The sequence below is a fragment of the Alosa pseudoharengus genome, unplaced genomic scaffold, assembly GCF_046254945.1.
Source record: "Alosa pseudoharengus isolate Yale_2024_CS ecotype anadromous, Long Island Sound unplaced genomic scaffold, YU_APseudo_1.1 YU_APseudo_1.1_scf_10, whole genome shotgun sequence".
Taxonomy (NCBI): domain Eukaryota; kingdom Metazoa; phylum Chordata; class Actinopteri; order Clupeiformes; family Clupeidae; genus Alosa; species Alosa pseudoharengus.
In genome coordinates this window covers 1943313-1967324 of record NW_027468565.1, presented here as the reverse complement: position 1 = coordinate 1967324, position 24012 = coordinate 1943313, and the positions used below count along the sequence as shown (strand labels likewise).

General features: G+C 39.0%; 1 protein-coding gene across 3 annotated transcripts; it reads right to left on the bottom strand.

Moving 5' to 3' along the window:
- borcs5 (BLOC-1 related complex subunit 5) lies at positions 1-23631 on the bottom strand. 3 transcript variants are annotated; one of them, XM_076302664.1, is made up of 5 exons: positions 23511-23631; positions 22267-22358; positions 4642-4785; positions 4080-4249; positions 1-763 (listed from the first exon to the last, which is right to left on the bottom strand). In XM_076302664.1, exons 2-5 carry the CDS (start codon positions 22322-22324, stop codon positions 536-538), a joined length of 600 nt encoding a protein of 199 aa, XP_076158779.1. In that variant the 5' UTR covers positions 22325-22358; positions 23511-23631; the 3' UTR covers positions 1-535. The 3 variants fall into 3 exon arrangements, with proteins under 3 accessions (XP_076158779.1, XP_076158795.1, XP_076158787.1); XM_076302680.1 differs by having other exon boundaries at positions 4080-4237; XM_076302672.1 differs by having other exon boundaries at positions 22276-22358.
- Positions 23632-24012: the final 381 nt, after the last annotated feature.

The window sequence follows — 24012 nt, the reverse complement described above, 5'->3', positions numbered from 1 at the left end:
AAGGATCTATTATGTATTTTTAATTTTGGGATAAGATTGACACAAAAGCATTAAAAGACATTACTGAGTGATAACTTTATAGCACAGTATTGATATTAGATCAAAACAAATATACAAATCGTATTATTCTATTAACAACATTAGGCATTCTCCTCAGTCAACCTCTTCACAGGAAATAGCTGTAAAGCTTTTAGGCCTTTTAAAACTACATTTCATTGGCCCCAGCCGTGGTGCGGCTGGCTGGGGCACCTGCACCGTACGCCGGCGACCCGGGTTCGATTCCCGCCCCGTGGTCCTTTCCGGATCCCACCCCGACTCTCTCTCCCACTCGTTTACTGTCATTCTCTACTGTCCTGTAAATTAAAGGCATAAAAGGCCAAAAAAATATACTTAAAAAAAAAAAAAAAAACTACATTTCACCAGTTCAGTGGTGTAATTCTGTTTGCTTCCCAGATTTGTATGAAGCGTGTCAATGAGCAAGGGACTTTAAATTTGCTCCATCCAAGGTCGAGGCATCACAACATCAGGAGTGTTGCTACTTGGTCCCACTGTCTTGCTTCATGCTGAAAGGCTCAAGTTGTTCACTCTCAGGGAGTAAATTGTTGAGACGCTCCATCAAAGGTACAGTCTGATCAATGCCCATCTGGATGCGCCGGAGAATCATGGACATTTCATTTACCTTCTGGATTTGTTCTGCGTACTTCGCATAGCGCTTCTGCCGCTCCTGCATGATGCTAAATAAGGCTTCAACAGAGAGATCCATCTAACAATTATAAAAAAGTACATTCAGGCTGTTAGTTCAGAAGAAATGACTAATATCAACCAAACACATGGTGTTGCATGGTGTTTCCTCTACTGTGAGCTACAGCAAGGTGGTGTTGTGATTTATAGACTAAAACCTCAACAAAGTTTTAACAAGAACTTTAATAGTACAGCCTGTACCCCTGACAAATGGTGATATGGAGTTGAACAGACACTCCACTCACACCTCTCCTCAATGCTCTGGAAGTAATGTGCTGATTAAATGGAATAGTGTATGGTTTGGTCTGAGTCAATTGGCTTCCCATTTGCAGATGTATGAACACCTGGTCTTTGCTACGCCTAGTCTTAACTGTTAAGACCAGTCTTTAGAATAGATTTTACGTCGATAGCACGAACAGGACTTAACGATGCGCAATCATGTGAATGCCTACGGAACAATGACAACAACCATTAACTGCCAGTAGCAAAGATTATTTGCCATCTTTTAGAGCACCCCCCCCCCCCCCACACACACACACACACACACACTTCAGAGGAAACAGTGGTAACTGGTGACTGGAGGCAACAAGTGTGTTATGTAAGAGATGCTGTTATAGTTTATTATGGTTTGTATATTATGATTTTTTTTTTTTATTAAGCTATTGATCATTGATATTGCATTGACATTATTGTTTATTATTGCTCGCTTTGGACAAAAGCGTCTGCTAAATCATATAATTATAATCATAACCATAATGCTTAAAAGTTGTGCCATGTTTTACTCCATAAATAAATAAAGTTCACATATATTCATTCCTTCTAGGTATCGTCTTGATATGGAATAAGCAAAGGAAACGCAAGATGTGTAGCTTTATCTTTTGAGAGAGAAGACCTCAATGGAAACAACATGCAAGTTGGCAGAACATAATGACTGGTAGGAGGCTATGTAATCTACACTTTATTACAGTTATAGGTAAAAAGTTTACATATGTCTGTACAGTAGTCTATGATATACAGACTGAGAGACCTAAGACCCCATTGGAATACGAAATACAATCCCAATAAATAACGTTAATCAACCAACCACGTTAATCATACGAATGCAGTAACAGCTGATAGTAGGCAATTTTTTCTAGCTAACATATTGTAATGTTTGCTTACAGTTACTTTTAGGCACACGAAAGTATAACAGGATGGGCTAGATACATAGATGTTCTTTGAAGTTTCCAAATCTATGATTATCCTTTTAGGATGTTAATAAGATAAGATGTTAATAAAGTTTTTTTTTTAATTTTATCCGTGAATGATACCGACAAAGCCATTTAATTATTGCCTAGCTGGGATAGTCAAGTGTCTAGCTAAATTGAGCGCCATCTTGCTAACAACCAAGCATGAGAATGTTAGCAGTGTAGTTTGTACTATAAACGATTGTGAGAAGTGCTTAAATTTTGACCTTACGCCTGCTACCGATTAGGCCTAAGATTTACAACCGGTCTTAGCGACAGGAAGGCTTAAGCCTAGATGGTGAAACTAGTGTATCTATCAGGTTGAACTTAGAACTCTGAGTAAAGACCGGCGTAGCTTAAAGGAACACGCCACCCAATGTCAGTAGTAATATACAGCGGAGAAAATAAGTATTGAACACGTCACCATTTTTTTCAGTAAGTATACTTCCACAGAGGCTATTCGCATACAATTTTCTACAGACATTATTAACTTGGGTAATCCACACAAAATAAAAATCTGGTTACAGATGCATTTCAAAACTTCAGAATCATCCAGTAAGCAGTATTGGAGCCATTATCTGCAAGTGGAAAGAACATCATCAATTGGATCTCCTCACAAGATTTCTGACCAGGAAGTCAGAAGGATAGTCAGAAGTGTAGCCTAAGAGCCAAGGACCACTCCAGAAAGACTTGGAGACAGCAGGTTAAATTGTTACAGAGAAAATCATAGGTAATGCACTCCACCGCCATGGCCTCTATGCACGCTCACCCCACATGACTCTATTACTAAAGAAAAACATGTCGAAGCTCATGGAAAGTTTGCTACACAACATTTGGACAAGCCTATGAAATACTAAGAGAATGTATTCTGGTCAGGTGAGAGCAAAATATAACTCTTTGGATGTCATACTACACACCATATTTGGAGGAGAAATGGCACTGTGCATCACCCTAAAAATACCATACCTACAGTGAAGTTTGTAGGTGGAGGCATCACAGTGTGGGGCTGTTTTTCATCTCATGGTACTGGCAGACTTCATACAGTCGTGTGATGAATGGAGCCATTTTTTCTGGGAGAATCTTGCCATCCACCAGAACAATGAGGATGAGACATGGCTAGACCTTCCAGCAGGACAATGATCCAAAGCATTCAGCAAAGGAAACTCTCAATTGGTTTCAGAGAAAGGAAATTCAGGCCCTGACTTAAATCCAATTCAACAGTTTTGGAAGTTACCTAAAGATCAGGATTTACAAGAGGGACCCCTGGAATCTTCAATATTAAAAGACTATCTGTTTAAAAGAATGGGCCAAAATCACACCTGAATACTGCGACTGATTAGTTTCGTCATAGAGGAAATGACCTGAAGCTCTCATTACAAATAAAGGGTTTTCCACAAAGTATTTAAGAAATTTCAGTAGGCGTGTTCAATACTTTTTTCCTGTGGCATTCCACTTTTTTACTCATAACTCTACTTATGAACATTAATGTTTGGATTTTTTTTATATGTGTGGATTACCTAAGTTAAACACGAAAATTTCATGCAAATAGCCTCACTGGAAGTATACTTACTGAAAAAAATGTTGATGTGTTCAATATATATTTTCCCCGCTGTATGTTCTTACCTTAAAGGAACCATATGTAAGATTGTGGCCAAAACTGGTACTGCAATCACTTTCAAAATACTGAAGAGCGGTGTGTTTTTGATTACTGCTATCTTCCTCCCTCTATGGCTACGTCTGAGCCCGCTAGCATAGCAACATGCTAACACATTTGCATCGCGCACCAGAGCGTTTGAGTGCACGTACCGACACGGGAGAGGTATGACTCAACTCGTGAAAGTTAAGGTAAGAACATATATTACTACTGACACTGGGTGGCGTGTTCCTTTAAGACCAAGTGTAAGCTCCTGAGGTTTTACAGACATATACATTTAAGACATGTATACACAATCATTGGTTTACCAATGAACTGATTGTGTATGCCGTACATAAATCTGTGATATAAAGGTAAAAATTTATCTGGACAAAAGAAGCTGTAAAATCGTTTGACTATACCCACTCAATTCTTAATTGATTTTTGGAGAAATGACACAATTAAAGGCAAGGTTATACCTCTTTGATTCTTTTAACAAGGGCATTCTGGTCAAATGCCACAGCTTCAGCACACTGATGGAGGTGGTCCTGGTAGCGAAGACAAAGCTGCAGTACATTTACAGTGTCCAGTTTCTCTAAACAGACACTACTGGGAGAGGTTTGGCCACTCAAAACACCTGAAAATAGAGCTCCATTTAAAGAGACACAAAGGTTTTAAACATTCTTTTGCAGACAGGCACAAATCGTGAGCATGCTTTATTCATGTTACATTGTTAAACTTGTTTTGATATAGAATGACCCAGAAACTACTGCTATTGGTTCCCCTTCTGCCCCAAATTATGCAAATATTTCTTATGTAGGTTCGGATGCACTGTAAATGTTTTTATGTTCATTTGGCTTTGAACACTCCCCAGAAATGCTTAGACTCTAAGCCTACGCTTGTCTCAGGCAGGGAAAACCCTGCCAAAATCAATACAGAGTGGAATATGTGTACTCAAGCATATGTTCAACATCATATTGTGTAACATACACTATAGCATGTATGCATTTCTTATGAAATGCATGAAAAGTGTATCCTGACCTTTCAGAAGTGGCTGGAAAGTTGGGATTTCTTGGAGCTTGATAACATCCGGATCATTGTGAATATTGCGTAATGTTTGTGTTCCTTGGGCAACTACTACAATGTCATCCATTTTGGCTCTTTGTTTTGCAGGAGAGGCCACCACTGAAGATAAAAACAGAAATCAACATCTACATCAAGCAGACTTTATTGTGATACACTTATATCCAAATCATGCATTTTTTTTTGATAATGAACAACTGCCACTGCATGAACATACAGTACATGGCAACATAAATCATGCTCATCTAGCATTGCATGCACCTCTGGTTAGTGCAAATAATTATCTTTAGTATCTTTTAGTAGTCTGTAGATCTGTACTGAGGTTCTATGTTAGAAGGGATAGTTAGCCTAATAATTCAAGATGCTATGAGGGATAGTAGAGGAGCATGTTCTTCATCAGTAGTCTCCAACTCCCGGCCCGGGACCATATCAATTTCATGTTTAATTTTTTTCCTTAGCTTCCTAAAGGAGAATTTCGGTGTGATATTGACCTAAAGTGTGTTGAAACATGATACCAAGTGTGAACTTTAGGCTCATAGCTCATCTCAGCTTGTCCCCTGCACTCCGAAATCTGGCACTAGTTAGCCGATGCTACAAACAGGTTTTCGATGGGGGTGCCTCGGGCATCGGCCTAGCCATGCAAATAAATCACTGTTTTATACCATTTACGAGGCTCAAAGTAGCTCCACACTTCATTGGTAGACTTCCGAGGGCCCTGACATTTAAAATGAGACATTGAAAACTTTGAAAAAGCACTGGTAGTTTATTTACAAGACGATTTATACAGACAGTACCTTCAGGAAGTTTACTGTTCCAGTAGCAGCAACTGGAATCCATGCATTTCCACGGAATTATTTTTGGAATCTGATCCCTTATCATACCTGTTCATTCGTACTCGTCGTGACTATTTTTTTTTTTTTTAAATCAAGTGTTTGTTATTTCAGTGTGTCCATTTTATTTTGAACTCAACTGAAGGGCCAAAACATAACATATCAGACTACTTTTGTTAGAAGCTCATTAAGTAAACTGTTAATTATGTATTAATAATCTTAGCATAAGTATCTGCATTTCCACCTACACCCCCCCCCCCCATCAAATTATCATTATGACCGCGGCTAGCGAAGCGGTCATATAGGGATTGTCAAAGTTTTTTTTTTTTTTTCGTCATCTACTTCCTGAATTTTTGGTCAACGATACCCGGGACACCGAACCACCGGGGCACATTAAATTTGGTGGGTATGTAGCCCCACTAGACTTTTACGGAAAAATTTCGTTTCGTCCCCGGGGTCCACTCCCCCCCCGTGCTGGGCCCCCCGAACCGCAAAAAAAGCAGTTTTTCCTAAATAACTACCTGAACCGTGGCACCGAGGATGAAGAATCTTTTATGGTATGTTGGTCTCAAGGGCCCACATCAATCTGGCCCATAATCACTCATTTGTGATTTGCACCCCCCCGGTAAAAAATGAAAATGCAATATTATTCTGCTTTAATCGCCCCTATCTTCAGTTAAGATGTTCAGAACTGCACCAAATTTTATGTGTATGATTGACCTGGCATTCTCTGGGGGTATGCCAAGTTTCGTAGAATTTCATCCATGGGGGGGTAGTTAAAAAAATAGATTATGTGTACATTTAGTGACTGTACACTCATTGGCCTGTAGATGGCGGTGCACACATATACACATGCACACACACACAGGCACCCACATACTATCGGTATTAGAACGGCCGATACATAATTACAAATTCAGTAGGATTAAAAGAAAGCCAAAATAAATATTCATCATCATCATGGCTGCATTTCCAGTATTGGCGATAAGTAGTCGTTTGTCCACTAGATGGCGCATCGTTGCAGTGAGACGTAATTTTGTTGGAAGTTAAACGTGGGTTGGAATAACAATGGACGCTTCCTACAAGGACTATAGTTTACCGCAGAGAACGTCTAATAAGGATAGGATGATGTTCACATGAAATGTAATTCCCATTTCTTCTTGAAGCCGAAATAAATAAATCTGAGGATGTTTATCGGACATGCTTGGTTTTTACTGCAGGTACGTTAATCTTATAATATCAATAAGGACCTAGGCAATGTTACCGTTAGCGTTGGTTGAGTGATGGAGGCCAATTTGATTGATTGCATTTGTAGAAAACTATAAATGCGGTTATACCAAGCAAATTGATAGCAGCACTGTAATTGTATCTTTCGACTGTCATTTGTTGCACGTGCTACAAAAATCATTCTGTGCCATGGAAGATTTACCAACGTTACACCGGTCTGATACAGTTTTGCCTATACATGCGTGAGACTGAGACGCCTGTTTATTTTGTTTGAAGTGCGTGCAGGGTGTGAGAGGGGAATCGATGTGCTTTGATTCCAGCTTGGTAGTTGTAGTCTGTGAAATTAAAAAGCACGTGTGTGTGAAGTATCCAAACAATGACACCTTCATTTCATTATGGTTGCTTTAGCAACACACCTTAAAGCAACACCAAAGAACTTTCCCTCTGTCGCACGCACGCTATTTGTTTATCCAGCACCGGCTTTGCAAATAACGATGTTCACAGACAAGGTAGAATATTTTGCATGACTTATAAAAGTACGATGTATTGCGACATCAGATGCAAGTCAAATTTGTAGTTTCTTATATCTTATTATTCCATCTAACTACAGATCCGCTACCCGATCTGGCAAACTTACATAGTGCGGTTATAGCCGATAGAGGGCCGCGAAGCGAATGCAGAATTGCCGTTCACCCTGTTACGAGTTGATGAACCACTGAAACGATTTTGGAAACATTATTTTAAGGTATAAAAAACTCTTTGGTGTTGCTTTAAGCTACTGTGTAGGCTAGTGGGTCCCATTTAGAGGTGGCTACTTCATTCGCGCTTTCCTTGACTCATGGAGCTGCGTGAATTTTATTACAACTTTTCGCCACGATATGGCAATTTAAGTCCGCTTGATACTGTAAGGCGTAAGCTATTGGTTTCCAAAGGAGATTTTATTTGTGTCGCCAGCATAGCCTATTGACAATTTATGTTGTAAATAGGCCTACCTTATAAGCCTACCTGTAGCTTAAGGAAGCTAACAGCTTTCTATTAGGATCTAGTTTGTTAGTTACAGTTTTGTCATAACTCCCTGATGCATTTTTGCATTTAGAATAGCCAGAGCGTGAACAATTTTGGGTGCCTATGGACTAGGCTTGGTGAACCCAGCCTGATCTGCCCGCTATTTATTTTTTGATTTCTTAAAAGATTGAGCTTGGTCTGGTGAAAGCCAGACTAGCCATGGACCTCAGTTACACAATGCAAGGGAACATAAATCAGCCTATATTTGCACGGACAATAACGGACAACAGCTCTTCAACTTTGGCCCGTTAAAATGTGTATGAACAGTCTAGCGGCGCATTTCATCAAGGCCCATTTGGACATGTCAGTTATTTGCACCACTAGATGTAAAACAGCATTTCGTTTCAGACTACTGTTACTTAATTTGTGCATTAACAATAACGTTTCAGACTACTGTTACTTAATTTGTGCATTGACAATAAAGTATTACATGAACTAAAGATGACTAAAATCTTATGTAGAAGAAGAAACATTCACAAAAAAATCCATCCATCCAAAAATGACCTTTGTTTTTGATAGCTGTTGAAAACGGCATGGAACTGACAGAGATGTTTTTGTAAATAAATAAATAAATAAACAAACAAATAAATAAATAAATAAATAAACATTATGCTGATACCTTTTGCTTTTCCCAAATACAATGCAGCCTACAGGTGTAAGTGACCTTTCATCAATCCAGTTGCAATGGATGAAATGTGATGAACTGCCCTACTTGTGATTGTTTAGAGATTTTAAAGGTTTTATAACAATGCTACATCTTCTTTGGCTATTCTACAATCTATTCACCTTTTCAGCACCAGTAGGCTACTTTCTGTGCAGCCGCACACACACACTCAGGCATGCCAAACAAGCATACACAAAAGTTTCAAGAGTGGGGGATGGAGTAAAATATGGAGACAAATTGAAGTGTGATTTATTTTCGCGGAACGGATGTACAGGACTGAGCGGCGGTCATATTTTGTACTGCTATGCGGTACATCTAGTTATGACTATCTTTATTACAATTATTATTGTTATGCTATGTTTTATACATGCACTTCAAAACAGTCAATGTTTAAAGTGCTAACATTGTTCACAACATGCACATCAGAGGACTGCTTTACTAATGTAAAATATAATTACAATAGATTTATTGCTTTTGCATGGTTGCATGATGCTTGCATGATAAATACTTCTCAAAACAACATCAATTATATGAGTGCCATTGTTTTGGGATGTTTCCCTCATGCAAGCATCATACACTGGTAGGCAAATGAAAAAAAATTGTTTTTTTTAATGAAATTTCATTCGAATGCCTAAATGTAAGGATTCAGGAAACACAATACCAGCTTTTGTGTGTGGTAGATGGCGGAGCAGATAGGCATATATCATTGATCTTGAGATCTTTAACAGGAAGACTAACTATGCTACAATAGCTTTTGGCCACGTTATTTTCAAATTTGACTATACAATACTCAATGCCAGACAGTGTATTATATAGTCTCTGCTCTGTTTTTATGGAAGTTGCAAGAATCCACGTTGTTCTATTAAGGCGAGACACGGCAGGTGAAAACATAGTTTTTTCATGCACTGGTCAATTTCTAGATTTTGGTTTAGTTTGCTACCTTAGCATGTATTCTGTCACACTACTACAACAAAAAAGTCTGATTTACACATTTAAGTGTTTATTTCATTACATTGTGTTTACTTGCCCCTGTATATTTCTCCTAAATTCTCCAAAAGTTAGCATAACCTTGCATGTACTACCACAACCGTGATCCAGCTCAATGTAGGCGACAGTAGGCGAGTGGGATGAAGCAGTGCTGTGGGACAGTAGGCAAGTGACCCTATTGTCTTTGTAATATTACTATACCCATGTCTAGGGTTGGGTGTCGTTTGGGTTTTATCCGATACCAGTGCTAAATCGATACTTTTAAAACGGTGCCGGTGCCAAAACGGTGCCTGAACCGGTACTTTGTCTTTAAAATAAAATGGTCTAAAGCATGAATTGCTTTTTATTGATAAGACAAATTGGAACATGGAATTGAACTGTTATATTTAATTTTCTATCAATATCTCATTGCTTCTACGCATAATACATTTAAATGTTAAAGCAGCTTACCATGGATGCACACACAATGGTAAGCTCTGCTTTCAAGTTTATACATTTTAGGCGACTTACCATAAGGTATGTTAAAACCACTTGCCATGGAACTGCCTGGTCATGGACAACGTCTTCAAGACATTTAATGATGTTTTCCCCCATAACACGCAATAATTTTAAACATGTTACATAATATGCCGGTGTTGAAGTGTTTAGATTCCCAGCGCTAGGCATTTTAACAGCAACTATGCGCTAACAGGCTACCCCGTCAGAGCAGCTTAACCCTTGGAACCCTAAGCTGTTTTTAGGGCATTTTCACTATCTTTATTCATAAGGATTTATTCTGGTCATTGTAAGTGCCACACACACATATTATATATTGTTTTTTTTCAGCAGAGTCTAGGCCATCCAGATCTGCCATCATTTCATGTATTAGTACTAGCATTGATTTTATTTGGATTTTTAAAGAATTAAAATATAAAAAGCGTATTATAAAAATTATTATATTTTGACATGTATCTCACCACAGCAAGCTCATAGCTCTACATGCATTTCATGTATGTGTAGGGCAGACAGTCCTGATCGGGCAATATAATTGCCATGTTGGAGGGATACCCTGGGGCTGAGCAATTTACAGAAATATGTGGTGTGTGATTTACAGAAATTAATGCCATTTTTTATTTACCGGTAGTGATGAAAAATGACCTTTCTGCGCTCCATATTTGTGACACGAACTGATCTGATCTGACTTGACCCGAGTTTGTGTGTTAGCCCGTGTGCGCCTATGGTGTATGCAACTATGCACTCATAATGATTCTCAACTTTTTACTGCATTGCCATGAACAAAGTAAAGGCAAAAAAGGTGTTTCTTTGTTGAACAAATTGGGATGCAATGTGAGCCTTGAATTGGATGCCATGCAGGAATTTGTTAGGATTTCAAAACCGGATTATGAACATGCTTTGCCATAGAGAAACACATGATAGCGTTGGATTATAAACATGCTTTGCCACAAAAACAGACAAAAACGTGGGGTAAGTCCAGCTATATGAAGTTATTATTTTGCTGTCACTTCGTCTGTTTTATAACACAGAACGATGTACTTGGTATCAAATGATAGCTCTGTGTCTCCTCTTTCATCTGACATGCGTGGCATATCTATCCGATCACAGGTCCGCAAGTAATTCAAACGGGAGTAATGGGTGTGCAGCATTGGTTTGTGTACATGACGTTATTATTTTGCAGTCACTTCGTCTGTTTTTATAAGCCAGAAGGATCGATATACATGATACCAATGGATAGCCCTGTGTCTCCTCTTTCATCTGATATGCTTGCCATATCTATGCGATCACGGGTTCGCGAGTAATTCAAACGAGAGTAATGGGTGCGCAGGTGAACGCAGAGAAGTATAGACTGTAAATATGATGCAATTTGATTTAATAAAAAAAAATATATATTTTCATACTTTAACGTACAGACAGGCGCGTGGTCTCGTTGGAAAGCCCCACTTCTGCTCTGTCACGCAATAAAGGTTTCATCTCGCTGCGATGAACAGTTGCGGAGCAATGTAACAGAGAAGAAAGGGTGTGTTTTTTGACGCACTTTGCATCAATCGGGTTCTAAGGGTTAAAGCGATGGTTCGGAGTAATTTCACCCTAGGGTCCTTTGCACCATGACCCCGAGCCAAACACCCTCCCAGAACCTGTTTTCCCTTGGTCGAACCCTGGTCGAGTAGCGCTGTCAGAAACGAATGAGTTTCTGCAGTCGTAATGGTACCAACTTTTATCTCGTAAATTACCCCACTAATAATGCCCTGAATGGTACGAAACTTCTACAGTATGTTCTTTATTCATAAAACGAGGCATTGAAAAGTTTGTAAATACACCAGTTTATTTAAATAAGACTTGCCTGATGGATACTACTATCTGCTACTATACCGCTGCGTCGACGTTACTTCCGTGATTTGGGAAAAGCCCGTAAATTAAAGCCACGGTATTTGTGTTTTTGCAAGCTAACTTTTAGCATGATCTTCATATTCATTGTGATGCTATATAGGCCTCATGCACATGAAAGAATCATGTCATGTCATTATGTTGTTCGGAACACACCGTGAAATAAAGTTTTCACATTACAACTTTGCTGATAATATTTCAAATAAATGCCAGTTAGCACATTAGCAAGATTATTGTGTAAAGTATACTGTTGATGTTGTTTCATAGCCTTTTGCTTGTGTGTAGTAGTGTTGTCACGATACCAAAATTATGATATCGATACGATACCTGCCATAAATATCACGATGCTCGATACTGAAACGATACTACGGCGAAATCCTAAGATATCTGGAAAAGAAAGGACTCATACCTCCTCCAAGTGTATTGAGTCATTTGTGTTGAATTCGGTGCACTTTTGTAGTGTGCAGGTCAATTCTGAGTTCTAAACTTCCTACATAATTATTATTTTTTATAGTCAGTAAAATAGTAGGCCTACTTTGTATGACTAAGTCCTTTATTGTTTGTTATAGTTCATTTACATTTAGTGCTGTCAAACAATTAAAAATTTTAATCATAATTAATCGCTGAATTCCTATAGTTAATCAAGATTAATCACATATTTTATCGCATGATTAAAAATATATTATTTTGCATTTCTGAACTTTCCAGGAGTCCATGTTAACAATATAAAGCAATTATTGTGTATCTTGATTAGGATTCAAATGAAGGCAAAGCAAGTTACTTCATTAACTTAACTTTAAGACATAGGTCTATTTGATTATTTCAAATCAAATTTCAAAAGATGTGCAGCAGACCTGAGGCAACACAATATATTCTTCAGAAATATAGCTAATAAAGGGCATAACAAACATAAAATACTATATTCATTATCTTTGAGTTCAGTTGAAAATAAGGAACTTTCGACATGACTGCACTGCCATTTTATAGGCCTATAGTCTATGGTGCACTGTCACTTGCCACACACATCAGTTTTTAACACTCTAACACTGGATGAACAATAGATTTTATGGAGCGGCGTCGACCAAATATAACTGAATCGTGTTTTTTACAGCGGCAAAGTGTGATGCTGGTGTGCAGAGTTGTATTGAAAAGAATGGAATCTAATGTACAGTAAATGAATGTCGAAAGCAGAGTGCATATCGTACTCATGTCGGCATCGGTGTCCACAGCAATTTAAAACACCATTCAGCTGACCGGGAGTTCAGAACTGCGTTGGTGTTTATTGTATGAATCTACTCTTTGGCCAGCTCGTAAGCCCAAACAAGTGTGTGCAGCATGTATTTACGTAGCCTACTAAAGGCGCATCGATAGGTTACATTTAATCTGCATCACGCCCCATTTTAGCGGAAAACAAGTTAACATAGCCTACATATATCATTGATTCTAATGGGAAAGACAGATAGCCTAATCACACCTTGACGTTACATCTAGTTATTAATTTACAGGCCATTCAATAATTTTACTAACACGGCAGTTATAAAGAATTATGTGTATGTAACTTACTCATGTCGAAACGATGTAGGCTACATTACAACCCATTCAGCACGTAGGCTACTAGCTACACTTACCATATCCCATGTAAAACGGTTAGCTTGCTAGCTAGCTAACTGTGGAACTTCAGTATAACAGGCATAGCCAATTATCTCACCTAGTTGTAGGAAAAAGGCTACGTTCATATTACAAGTGATAGAATGAATGTGTGACTTATGTTTAGTTGATGTTATGACATGTAAAGTTAAGCTTGCCGAACTTAGTTATAGTCAGCCACGGGCAGTTTGACTGTGCCTACATTCGTGATAGCCTACTCCTGTTAGTAGGCTAAACTGGAAAGAGCAAAAAATAGGAACATAATGGTCACATTAATCCCATAAACACACAGATAACTCTTACACCAACCTTATTGTGTGCCTTTTATTCACGTTTGTTTCAAGATTTAGTAAGTATAACCCCTTTTCGCTCCCCACTTCTATGCAGCATAGGTTTCCATTATCCAAACAGCTCCCTTTCCCCTAAAAGGGGGCGTGTACATGCAGCACGGTCTAGCTAGATCCAGTGTGGTGTTGACGTTACTAGTTGTTGGAACAGCTTGTGAAAAAACTAAAGTTTGTTACACCAAAAAGAACGTTAATCTCGCGATAAAAAAAATTGACGCCGTTAAAATAGGTTTACGTTAACGCCGTTAATAACGCGTTTAACTGACAGCACTATTTACATTGTGTTGTGTTTTGGCAATAAAGTAGCTTTAAATAGCCAAACTAGGCTAGATCAAGGTCAGTGTTGAAATTACTGTATGCAAATCACTGAATGCTATGCAGAGGGGGCTAATCTTTAGGCCATCTGATTTACAGTATAGTCTACTCTAGGCCTTCCTGATTTCCTTGACAGTTGCAACTTTAGGGAAAAAATGTGAGGATAGTCTTCTTTGCGCCCAGTGTACAAGTACGACGTTCCAACCACTCAGGTCTTCGTTAGATAGGCCTACACCATTACCTGTTGCAATATATCTGTGTGCATTCCTACATTACGTCTATTTCTTTGATAACATGATTTGCTCACGTAACAATAACCCGCTATTATTATTAGGACTCAACACGCTTTGGTGGTATTGCTGTGGGCTTTAATTAGCGCATTTCGGGTAGCCTATCCTACATCTGGGCAATAATTATTGAACAAATTGCAGTCTACATGCCGTGACAAATATTACCAATAGTACTGACCGAACATGAAATAGATTGTTTACAAGTTATGGTAATGTTATTCTGGCGTGAACATTGCGCTTTCATCACGTTAGCACCCTATGATTACAACTCGTTATGTCTCATCAAAATGATTACAGCTCGTTGTCACATCAAAATTCATTGATGAAGGATGGTTCGCTTTATCCCAGAGAACCATACTCGTTTCACTTAGGCTAGACTAAAACAGAAGAGAAGAACTTGGCACTAACCATGTAGTCGTGTTTTCTATATTCGTTAACCAGTCGTTCTTTGAACTCTTTAACATTTTTGGGATATGTCTGTGAGGTGTTTAGCCAAGTTCCATGCGTAGCCTACTGCTTTTAAGTTACTTTGAAACATATTTTACAAACAGGCCTCTGTGTACCTGATGGCTTGCCTTCACTATTCGCGATGTAGGCCGAAGACTGTCGGGAAAGACTATGTTGACGTTGCCTGCGCACTCACTCACTCAGAGCTCCCTGCTTGACATGCCCACTTGCCTAGATGCGTGCAAGAAGCAGTGAGAGCAGCAGTTCACAGACACAGAACGTTATTATTTTAACAAAGTATCGATTCTAAAAACGTCGGAAATCGTATTGTTTTTTGCGTGAAGGCATCGTGATACCTTTTTAGTATCGATACACCGTGCAACACTAGTGTGTAGTTAGGCCTACTGCTAGATTTTGACAGGAGCTCGTGATATTGGCCAGCCTACTTGGCATGGGGTCATGCAAGCTGTCAAACACTGTCCACTAGCCTGGTGCACCCCTCTGCTTTAAGCTTATACATCTAGTGTTTATGTTAGCTAACTGTATCTGGATGTGTTGCTATCAGAGCAAGACGTTAGAGATGGTGCATGATGTGTAGTGATGCCTCGTATTTAAAAAAAAAAAAAAAATGTGAGATTTAAGTGGCACCGAAATGAGGCACCGAAATCCACGTTGTTATTCGATGCAGTTACTACCGTTTGCGTCGGCACCGGTGCCATATTAGAACCGCGTTTCGGTGCCCAACCCTACCGATGTCCCAATAATCATTGTTTGGCTTTATATTTTTCCTACTGCAATTATCAGAACATTGCTATTTGTGTCTTTTGGAAAAGACATAATTCTGTAAGGAGTCTACATTTGTCTACCATTTTTCTCATACCAGAAAGTAACAAAAATACTTCTCCAGTCTCTTATATAGCCGATGTTTTTGATACTTATTTGATCCTTATAGAATTGGCTGATTTAGAAGGGGAACTAAATGTCTGTGTTATTGCATTGAATGTAATCGAATCACACCAAATTGTTAGGCATTCAAATTTATAATTTCTGAATTGTATCTTAGCTGATACATCGGATCCTCTTACAAGGGAGAGATGCACACCCCTACTAGGTATACAACCCCTGGCAAAAAATATGGAATCGCTACTGTTGGAAGATGTTAATTTCAGCTGTTTTATTTGTTAGAAAAAAAGACAAATCACAGATATGTTTCAAACTATTTTTCTGTAACAGATGAACATTCTGGCTTTGAGAAACATAGCTCAAAAAAATATAAAGATGACTGCCTGAAGAAAACAAGAAAGTTTCCAGAGTCAGTGAAGATATGGGGTTGCACGTAAAGGACCAGGGGAGATGGCAGTAATGACCTCTACAGCAAATGCACATTGTAAATTGAAATGTTGGACACTTGTCATTCAGTTTTGGTGAATGGTCATTAATCAATATGATAATGTATCTTTCCATAGAGCAAAGAATGTTATCTTCAGGAAAGACAAATTAAGTCTGGATATCAATCCCATTGAAAATTTATGGCGGAAACTGAAGAAAATGGTGCATGACAAGGCACCATCCTGTAAAGCTGATCTGTCAACTGCTGTTCGGCTACGGCTAAGTTGAAACCTGATTGATGAAGAATACTGTTCTACAGTAGTAAATTCTGCATCTCAAAGAATGCAAGCGGACATAGCGACTTTAGATTTGTGATTCCATAATCTTTTCCACATGATTGAGTGATTCCATATTTGTTTCCTCTACATGATCTGAAAGAAGAATAGAGTACCGAAGTGTGATGTTCAGTTTCCATGACTGCAGTGTCACTAGATATAAACAAACTTTCGAATTAGCATCAACAGCATAGCATTTAGACATGTGGCATAATTTCTACCTCATAAATTGTTTTTAAGTATAAGTAGTAAGTAAGTATATATACTCTTCTGATCCCGTGAGGGAAATTTGGTCTCTGCATTTATCCCAATCCATGAATTAGTGAAACACACTCAGTACACAGTGAGGTGAAGCACACACAAATCCCGGTGCATAGAGCTGCCTGCAACAACAGCGGCGCTCGGGGAGCAGTGAGGGGTTAGGTGCCTTGCTCAAGGGCACTTCAGCCGTGCCTACTGGTCAGGGTTCGAACCGGCAACCCTCCGGTAACAAGTCCGAAGCGCTAACCAGTAGGCCACGGCTGCCCCTTAAATGCAGGCTATAGCCGTTTAAACATGCTTTACCTGCTAAGCAGCCGCTTAGCCACTAGGGCTGCACGATATTAGGAAAACATGCGATATGCGATAACATTATTGAGTACTGCGATAACGATATAACTTGCGATATTTAAATATTTAATGTTTTTCTCCATTCTACTTGCTGCTAACATAGACTGAAGGGTGGGGGGGGGGGGGGGGGGTAAATGTATAATTACAGAAATAAATGTATAATTTTCTACATAAACAATATAAAATATACTGCTCAAAAATTAAGGGGACACTTCAATCATACACTGGATTGTTGCTGACACTGTTTGATTCTGAGCAGAAGAAAAACTTTTAAGGCGAGTGTTTTATTTTGCAAGAACTGTCAGACATTCTGTGAATGTAGTGGAAAACAATTGTGGAAAACTGTAAGTGTTCCTTTAATTTTTTGAGCAGTATATTATGTAGCCTAGGTGGACAGCTAAGATACCCACTGACTAGGCTATCGAAGTTGTGTGGAAGATGTGCTCCAAGAAAATCCTTGTAAAAGACGGATAGACAGCCAATCTGAATACTTGCGCACCAACCAGCGGAATATTCCACATTGCCAGCCTTCGCTGGACCTAGCAAAAAAGCTACTGTACTTAAGCTATATCGCGGCGGTCACTCATCTAAAATCTTAAGTATCCCAGTCTGTAACCTCATACGCTGCGCATCCCACGTTATTAGGCTATCGGCATGCCGACTATGAGGGCAGCGGAAAGTGAAAGTAAGTGGCTGCGATCACACAGTCCAGGCTAACAAAGTAGGCTAAACAACTTTTACAAATAACGAATCCTGATTACCTCTCTGCTGCTGTCTGGGGCTTTTGCTAAATGCAAATTATGAAATACAAGCCTTACAGTGAAAGACAGATAGGCTATCTTCTGATCCTATAACAACAACGAAAGAAATTGTTTATTTGAACACGGTGGAGAAGGACGCATTTGGCGCTGTGTTTGTAATAAGTCGGCCTTCATAAAACCAAAATATTTCCCTATAACAGACGTGTTTTTCCTTTTAGTCACCAATTCCTCTTCGCCTACCTCGCTTGACTCACTATCTTCAGCCATCACGACTTAGCTCCTGCCTCAACACCTAAAACACCACACACCTAAACTGGTGGGGGACGGGCTTCTAGGGCTGCATGACAGCATCGGTTTGGTAAAATATGTTGACATTCAGAATGTGAATACACCATAGACTGTATGGAATGCGTGCGGCACAGAAAATGTATCAAAATGTATCGAAAATTAAGTAATCTATGCGGTATGTCCATCGCAAGCGTTGATATCGCGATAACGATAGATTTTAGACATATTGTGCAGCCCTATTAGCCACCCAACACGGATTCCCTGTGTCAGGTGTAATAGTAAGAAACAAAATCCCAGTGGATGTTTCATGTCTTATCAAATACTGACAGCTGTTAAGAGAGACGTTTTTTGCCTCAAAAATAAAGCTAAGACACATCTGTGAATTTAAGGATTTTAACTGCATGCTGTGAAGTTATATGCAGGTCTCTTTTACGGAGAAAACCCATGCTAAAATAAAACTCTGTTGTCAAAAATATGATTGTGTAGGTATATGTTGTAGTATGTGATTCTTACAGTGAAATAAATATATACTAACATGTTGGAAACGTTAGTATAAATAAATTATTTAAATAGATTAAGAAAGCCACCGCTATGATCACCACTATAGTTATAGTTAGATTTATTTGTTAGATTTATTTGTTAAGATCCAGTCCAACACGTATGTCAAGGCATGACAATATGTACTTTATTGCCTTAAATTGTTACATTTTTTGTTATTTTTTTTTAGCTATATTTCACAAAGCCAGAATGTTCATCTGTTACAGAACAAAAATGTTTTGAGGCACATCTGTGATTTGTCTTTTTCCTAAAAAATAAAACAGCTGAATGTACATCCTTGAGTGATGATTCCATAATTTTTGCCAGGGGTTGCAGGCCTACCAGTCAGAAAATGTTGCCCACTCCTAATGCAGAGTCAGATAGCATGCACAAGGGCTGCAGGATAAATTGTACATTGTCAACAAACATAAGATTGCCAACAAATTTAGAAGTTGAACAGAAATTTAGAAATTGAACACAAATTATTGAACGGTGTCACTTTTAGCAACACTCATTATGACCGCCGCTAGCGAAGCTAGCGAAGCGGTCATATAGGGATTGTCAAAGTTTTTTTTTTTTTTTTTTTTCCCCGTCATCTACTTCCTGAAATTTTGGTCAACGATACCCGGGGCACCGAAACACCGGGGCACATGAAATTTGGTGGGTATGTAGCCCCACTAGACTTTTACGGAAAAATTTCGTTTGGTCCCCGGGGGCCACTCCCCCTCCGCGCTGGGCCCCCCGAAACCCAAAAAAATTCAGTTTTTCCTAAATAACTACCTGAACCGTGGCACCGAGGATGAAGAAATGTTTATGGTATGTTGGTCTCAAGGGCCCACATCAACTTAGCCCATAATCACTCATTTGTGATTTGCACCCCCCCCCCGGTAAAAAATGAAAATGCAATATCATTCTGCTTTAATCGCCCCTCTCTTCAGTAAAGACGTTCAGAACTTCACCAAATTTTATGTGTATGATTAACCTGACATTCTCTGGGGGTATGCCAAGTTTCGTAGAATTTCATCCATGGGGGGGTCTAAAAAATTAAGTTATGTGTACATTTAGTGACTCTACACTCATTGGCCTGTAGATGGTGGTGCACACATATACACATGCACACACACACACAGGCACCCACATACTATCGGTATTAGAACGGCCGATACATAATTACAAATTCAGTAGGATTAAAAGAAAGCCAAAATAAATATTCATCATCATCATCATGGCTGCATTTCCAGTATTGGCGATAAGTAGTCGTTTGTCCACTAGATGGCGCATCGTTGCAGTGAGACGTAATTTTGTTGGAAGTTAATCTAAAGTGGGTTGGAAAGACACTATGCTTCCTACAAGGACAAGACTGTAGGCTACAGTAGTTTACCGCAGAGAACGTCTAAGGGTAGGATGATTTCTGCATGACATGTAATTCCCATTTCCTCTTGAAGCCGAAATAAATCTGAGAATGTTTATCGGACATGCTTGTTTTTTACTGCAGGTAGGCTACGTTAATCCTATCAATAGCAGAACGTAGGTAAAAAATGTTACCGTTAGCATGGTTGAGTGATGGAGGCCAATCTGATTATTGATGTATTTGTAGAAAACCATAAATGCGTTTATAGGCTACCAAGCAAATCGATAACAGCACTAATTGTATCTTTCGACTGTCATCTCATTTGCTTATGACCATAACCTAGGCTACTAACAGGAGCTAAGTGAGTTAGCCACAACACGTTCGCTACGTGATGGTTTTTTAATGGAAAATATATAGGCTACCTGAAAGATAACCTGTCTATGATCCCGTGATGATCTACATCTCCATTTAAACCAGATGTTTTAGAGCGCACGTTGAGATGTATTCAGGGCAGGGCTGTACCTACACATATTTGTTGCACGTGCTACAAAAATCATTCTTTGCGATGAATGATTTAGTACCAACATTACACCGGTCAGATACAGTTTTGCCTATGGCTATTCCGTGAGACTGAGGCGCTTTTTGTTTGTTCGAAGTGCGTGTTTAGGGTGTGAGAGGGGAGTCGATGTGCTTTGATTCCAGCTTGGTAGTTGTAGTCTATGCGATTAAAAAACACGTGTGTGTGAAGTATCCAAACAATGATAACGCTTTCATTATGGCTGCTTTAGCCACAGACCTTGAGCTACTGTACAGTGGTTTGGGTTCCATTTAGAAGTGTCCACTTCATTCGCCCTTTCCGTGATTCACAGCTACGTGAAATGTATTACTACTGATATGCAAAACTATTAACTTTTCGCCAAGAGGTGGCAGCTTGATACTGTAAGGTGTAAGCCATTGGTTCCAACGGAGATTTTATTTGGGTCGCCAGCATAGCCTAGCGACAATTTGTGTTGTGTAATAGGCCTAGCATAGGGCCTACCTTATATAGCTTATAGTTTGTTAACAGTCACGGTTTTGTCATAACTCCCTCTATGCATTTTTGCATTTAGAATAGCTCTAAAACCGGGGGGCGAACACGTCGCAGGGGGGGCGCCAGTGCGTGGATATCTCAATCGCAAAATTAAACAATATTTCTATCGGGCGCCTACCATGCACTAGGCTGGGTGAAAATCAAAAGATTGCGTCAAAAGATTGAGCTTAACCATTGACCTCATGGTTGCAAAATGCAAGGGAACATGAATCAGCATATTATTTGCACAAACAATAACGGAGAGTAGCTCTTCAACTTTGCCCGTTAAAATGTGTATGAACAGTCTCGCAACGCATTTCATGAAGGCCCTTTGGACATGTCAGTTATTTGCACCACTGGGTAAAACGGCATTTTGTTTTAGACTACTGGTATTTAATTTGTGCATTGACCATAAAGCTGAATATCATTTGAACTAGATGACTAAACTTATGCATATGTAGAAGAAGAAACATTCACAAAAATCCATGACATGACCTCTCTTCTTGATAGCTGTTGAAAACTGCATGGAACTGACAGGGATTGTTTTGTTTAATAATACATAAATAAATACATTATGCTGCTACCTTCTGCTTTTCCCAAATACAATGTAGCCTACAGGTGTACCTTTCATCAGTCCAGTTGCAATGGATGGACTGTGATGAACTGCCCTACTTGTGATTGTTTAGAGATTTTAAAGGTTTTATAACAATGTTACAGATTTTTTGGCCCAGAAACAAATCTATTCACCTTTGCAGCGCCAGTAGGCTACTTTGTGTGCGGAATGTGTGCAAACACACATTCCAAACAAGCATACACAAAAGTTTCAAGAGTGGGGGATGGAGTAGAAGATGGAGACAAATTCATTAATATGATTTATTTTCGCGGAATGGATGTGCAGGACTGAGCGGCGGTCATATTTTGTACCGCTACGCGGTACATCTAGTTTATTACTGATTTACACCAGAAACTAAAGATACTAAACTTACTCAGACTCTGACTTACTGGTGAGTCAGGAAAATTATTTAAAATGAGTTGATTTGGAATGGAATGACTATTCCCTGACATTAACCAGACCAGACCAGAAAATGTTTGATGTTCATCACCTGACGTACCACAGTCGGAGTGCTTATGCTCTGAATCACCACTTTGTTCAGCACCCATGATGGAGGACCTCAAGGCCACAAGTTAAAGGGAACTGCAATGTTAGATACAGAACAGTCTGTCAAAACAATTAAACATTCACCTGATATGACATCTTTAACATGCAATGGATATAGTATACCATCACAGCTTTTATATTAATACACACTCATTGACGCAATAACAAAATCCAGTGTAGGAACCAGTAACCAAGTTACAGCGGCCTACAACTTTCTCTCAATGTTAACAAATAGACTACAATTCTGGTGAGGTGTATCCATCAGTTATTTCTCACAGGAAAGCTGAAATTGTTATTGAGTATAAATTGCTTTAACATTATTTTAAATGGGACATCGACCTCATGAGAAAATATATAAATCTATGCTTCTTATTTTTAATTATTATTTAATTATTGAATTAATTCTCAAAAAAACAATTACACTTTTGATGGAAAGGGTGCTTCATTCGGCTGGTGTTCACTAATGAAGATGGGCAATCTTGTCAAACTGAAGCTACTAGACTTGTAGTCTACTGGTTGTGATCAGTACTTTGAAAACATGTTTGTAATTGACTGTTTGAACTATGCATGTGTACCATTAAGGGGCATCCAATTCGAACACCTAAAGTAAATAGTTTCTGAAACACATTAATTAAGACACGTCTCTCTACTTTGATGCACCATTACGCATAGTCCAACATGGCCTAATAGGATATGGGTAGACTAGCCATGATAAATACAATTTAGCCACCACTTTGCAGCTAGGTTATCCCATCAGAATATGTCCCATACACATGATGGAGGATTATAAAAATCATAAGACCAGACTTAACCACCTCCGACAAGTGATTTTTTTTTTTTGTCTGGGCCGGGTAACACAAAGGGACCCCAAAGGGACAGCAAAGTAATGTCAGTCATCGCAGTGTGTGCATTCAACGTCAACCTAACAGTTAGACCATAAAATAAACGTCAATCAATATACTTATTTCCAGATAGCCACTGTGTCAGCCAACTGTGCTTGTCAAATTGTATCCTACATTTGACTGGATGAGAGATCACACCTGAATAATTCATCACATTAATGTTTAACATTGTTTACAAGGTGAGGTTAGCCAACTACGCTAACGTTAACGTTAGCCAGATACGTTGCGTGTAGCAAACTTTAGCGTTAAGCGAGCGAGAGGTGTCCAAGTTAAGCGAAACACTAACCTGTTTGCAAAACTACAGTTTACAGTGTTCAGATATTTGTAGCAGACAGCTCAAAGACTGAAAATTGCCTCCGTCGGTGAAAATGTTGCTGCTACCTCCCATAACTGCACAGGCAGCAATATTCTTCTTCTAGTTTTATGGCGGTTGGCAAACAAAGTTTGGTGCATTACCGCCACCTTCTGAAATGGAGTATGGGTCTGAATGATTTGTCTCTGTCGGTCATCCAATGCTTGGCCTGCTGAAGTTCCTCTCTGAAACAATACAAACATATATGATGTAAGCTTATTTCTATGAGCAGTTTCTTTACTTCTTTACATAAAAATAGTGGATCAAAACAAAACAACAATGAGTGTAAACCGGAGAATCAACCTAGAGGATGAATTCCATGAATGGCTTTCATGGTAACGCTACATTGTTTATGTTTTCACCGCCGTTGCGAAGGGGTCTAGTCTATAGCGCTAGCCTACAGCTAACAGAAGTAGCCAAACTATTTTGGAAATAG

What these genes read in the sequence shown, in the direction of transcription:
- borcs5 (XM_076302664.1), bottom strand. Translation starts at nt 22,324, where the DNA reads ATGGGTGCTGAACAAAGTGGTGATTCAGAGCATAAGCACTCCGACTGT. An exon ending in CTCCGACTGTGGTACGTCAG is followed by an intron (nt 4,786 to 22,266) that starts GTGATGAACATC and finishes TTTTATCTTCAG; the next exon opens with TGGTGGCCTCTCCTGCAAAA. An exon ending in TTGTTAAAAGAATCAAAGAG is followed by an intron (nt 764 to 4,079) that starts GTATAACCTTGC and finishes TATAATTGTTAG; the next exon opens with ATGGATCTCTCTGTTGAAGC.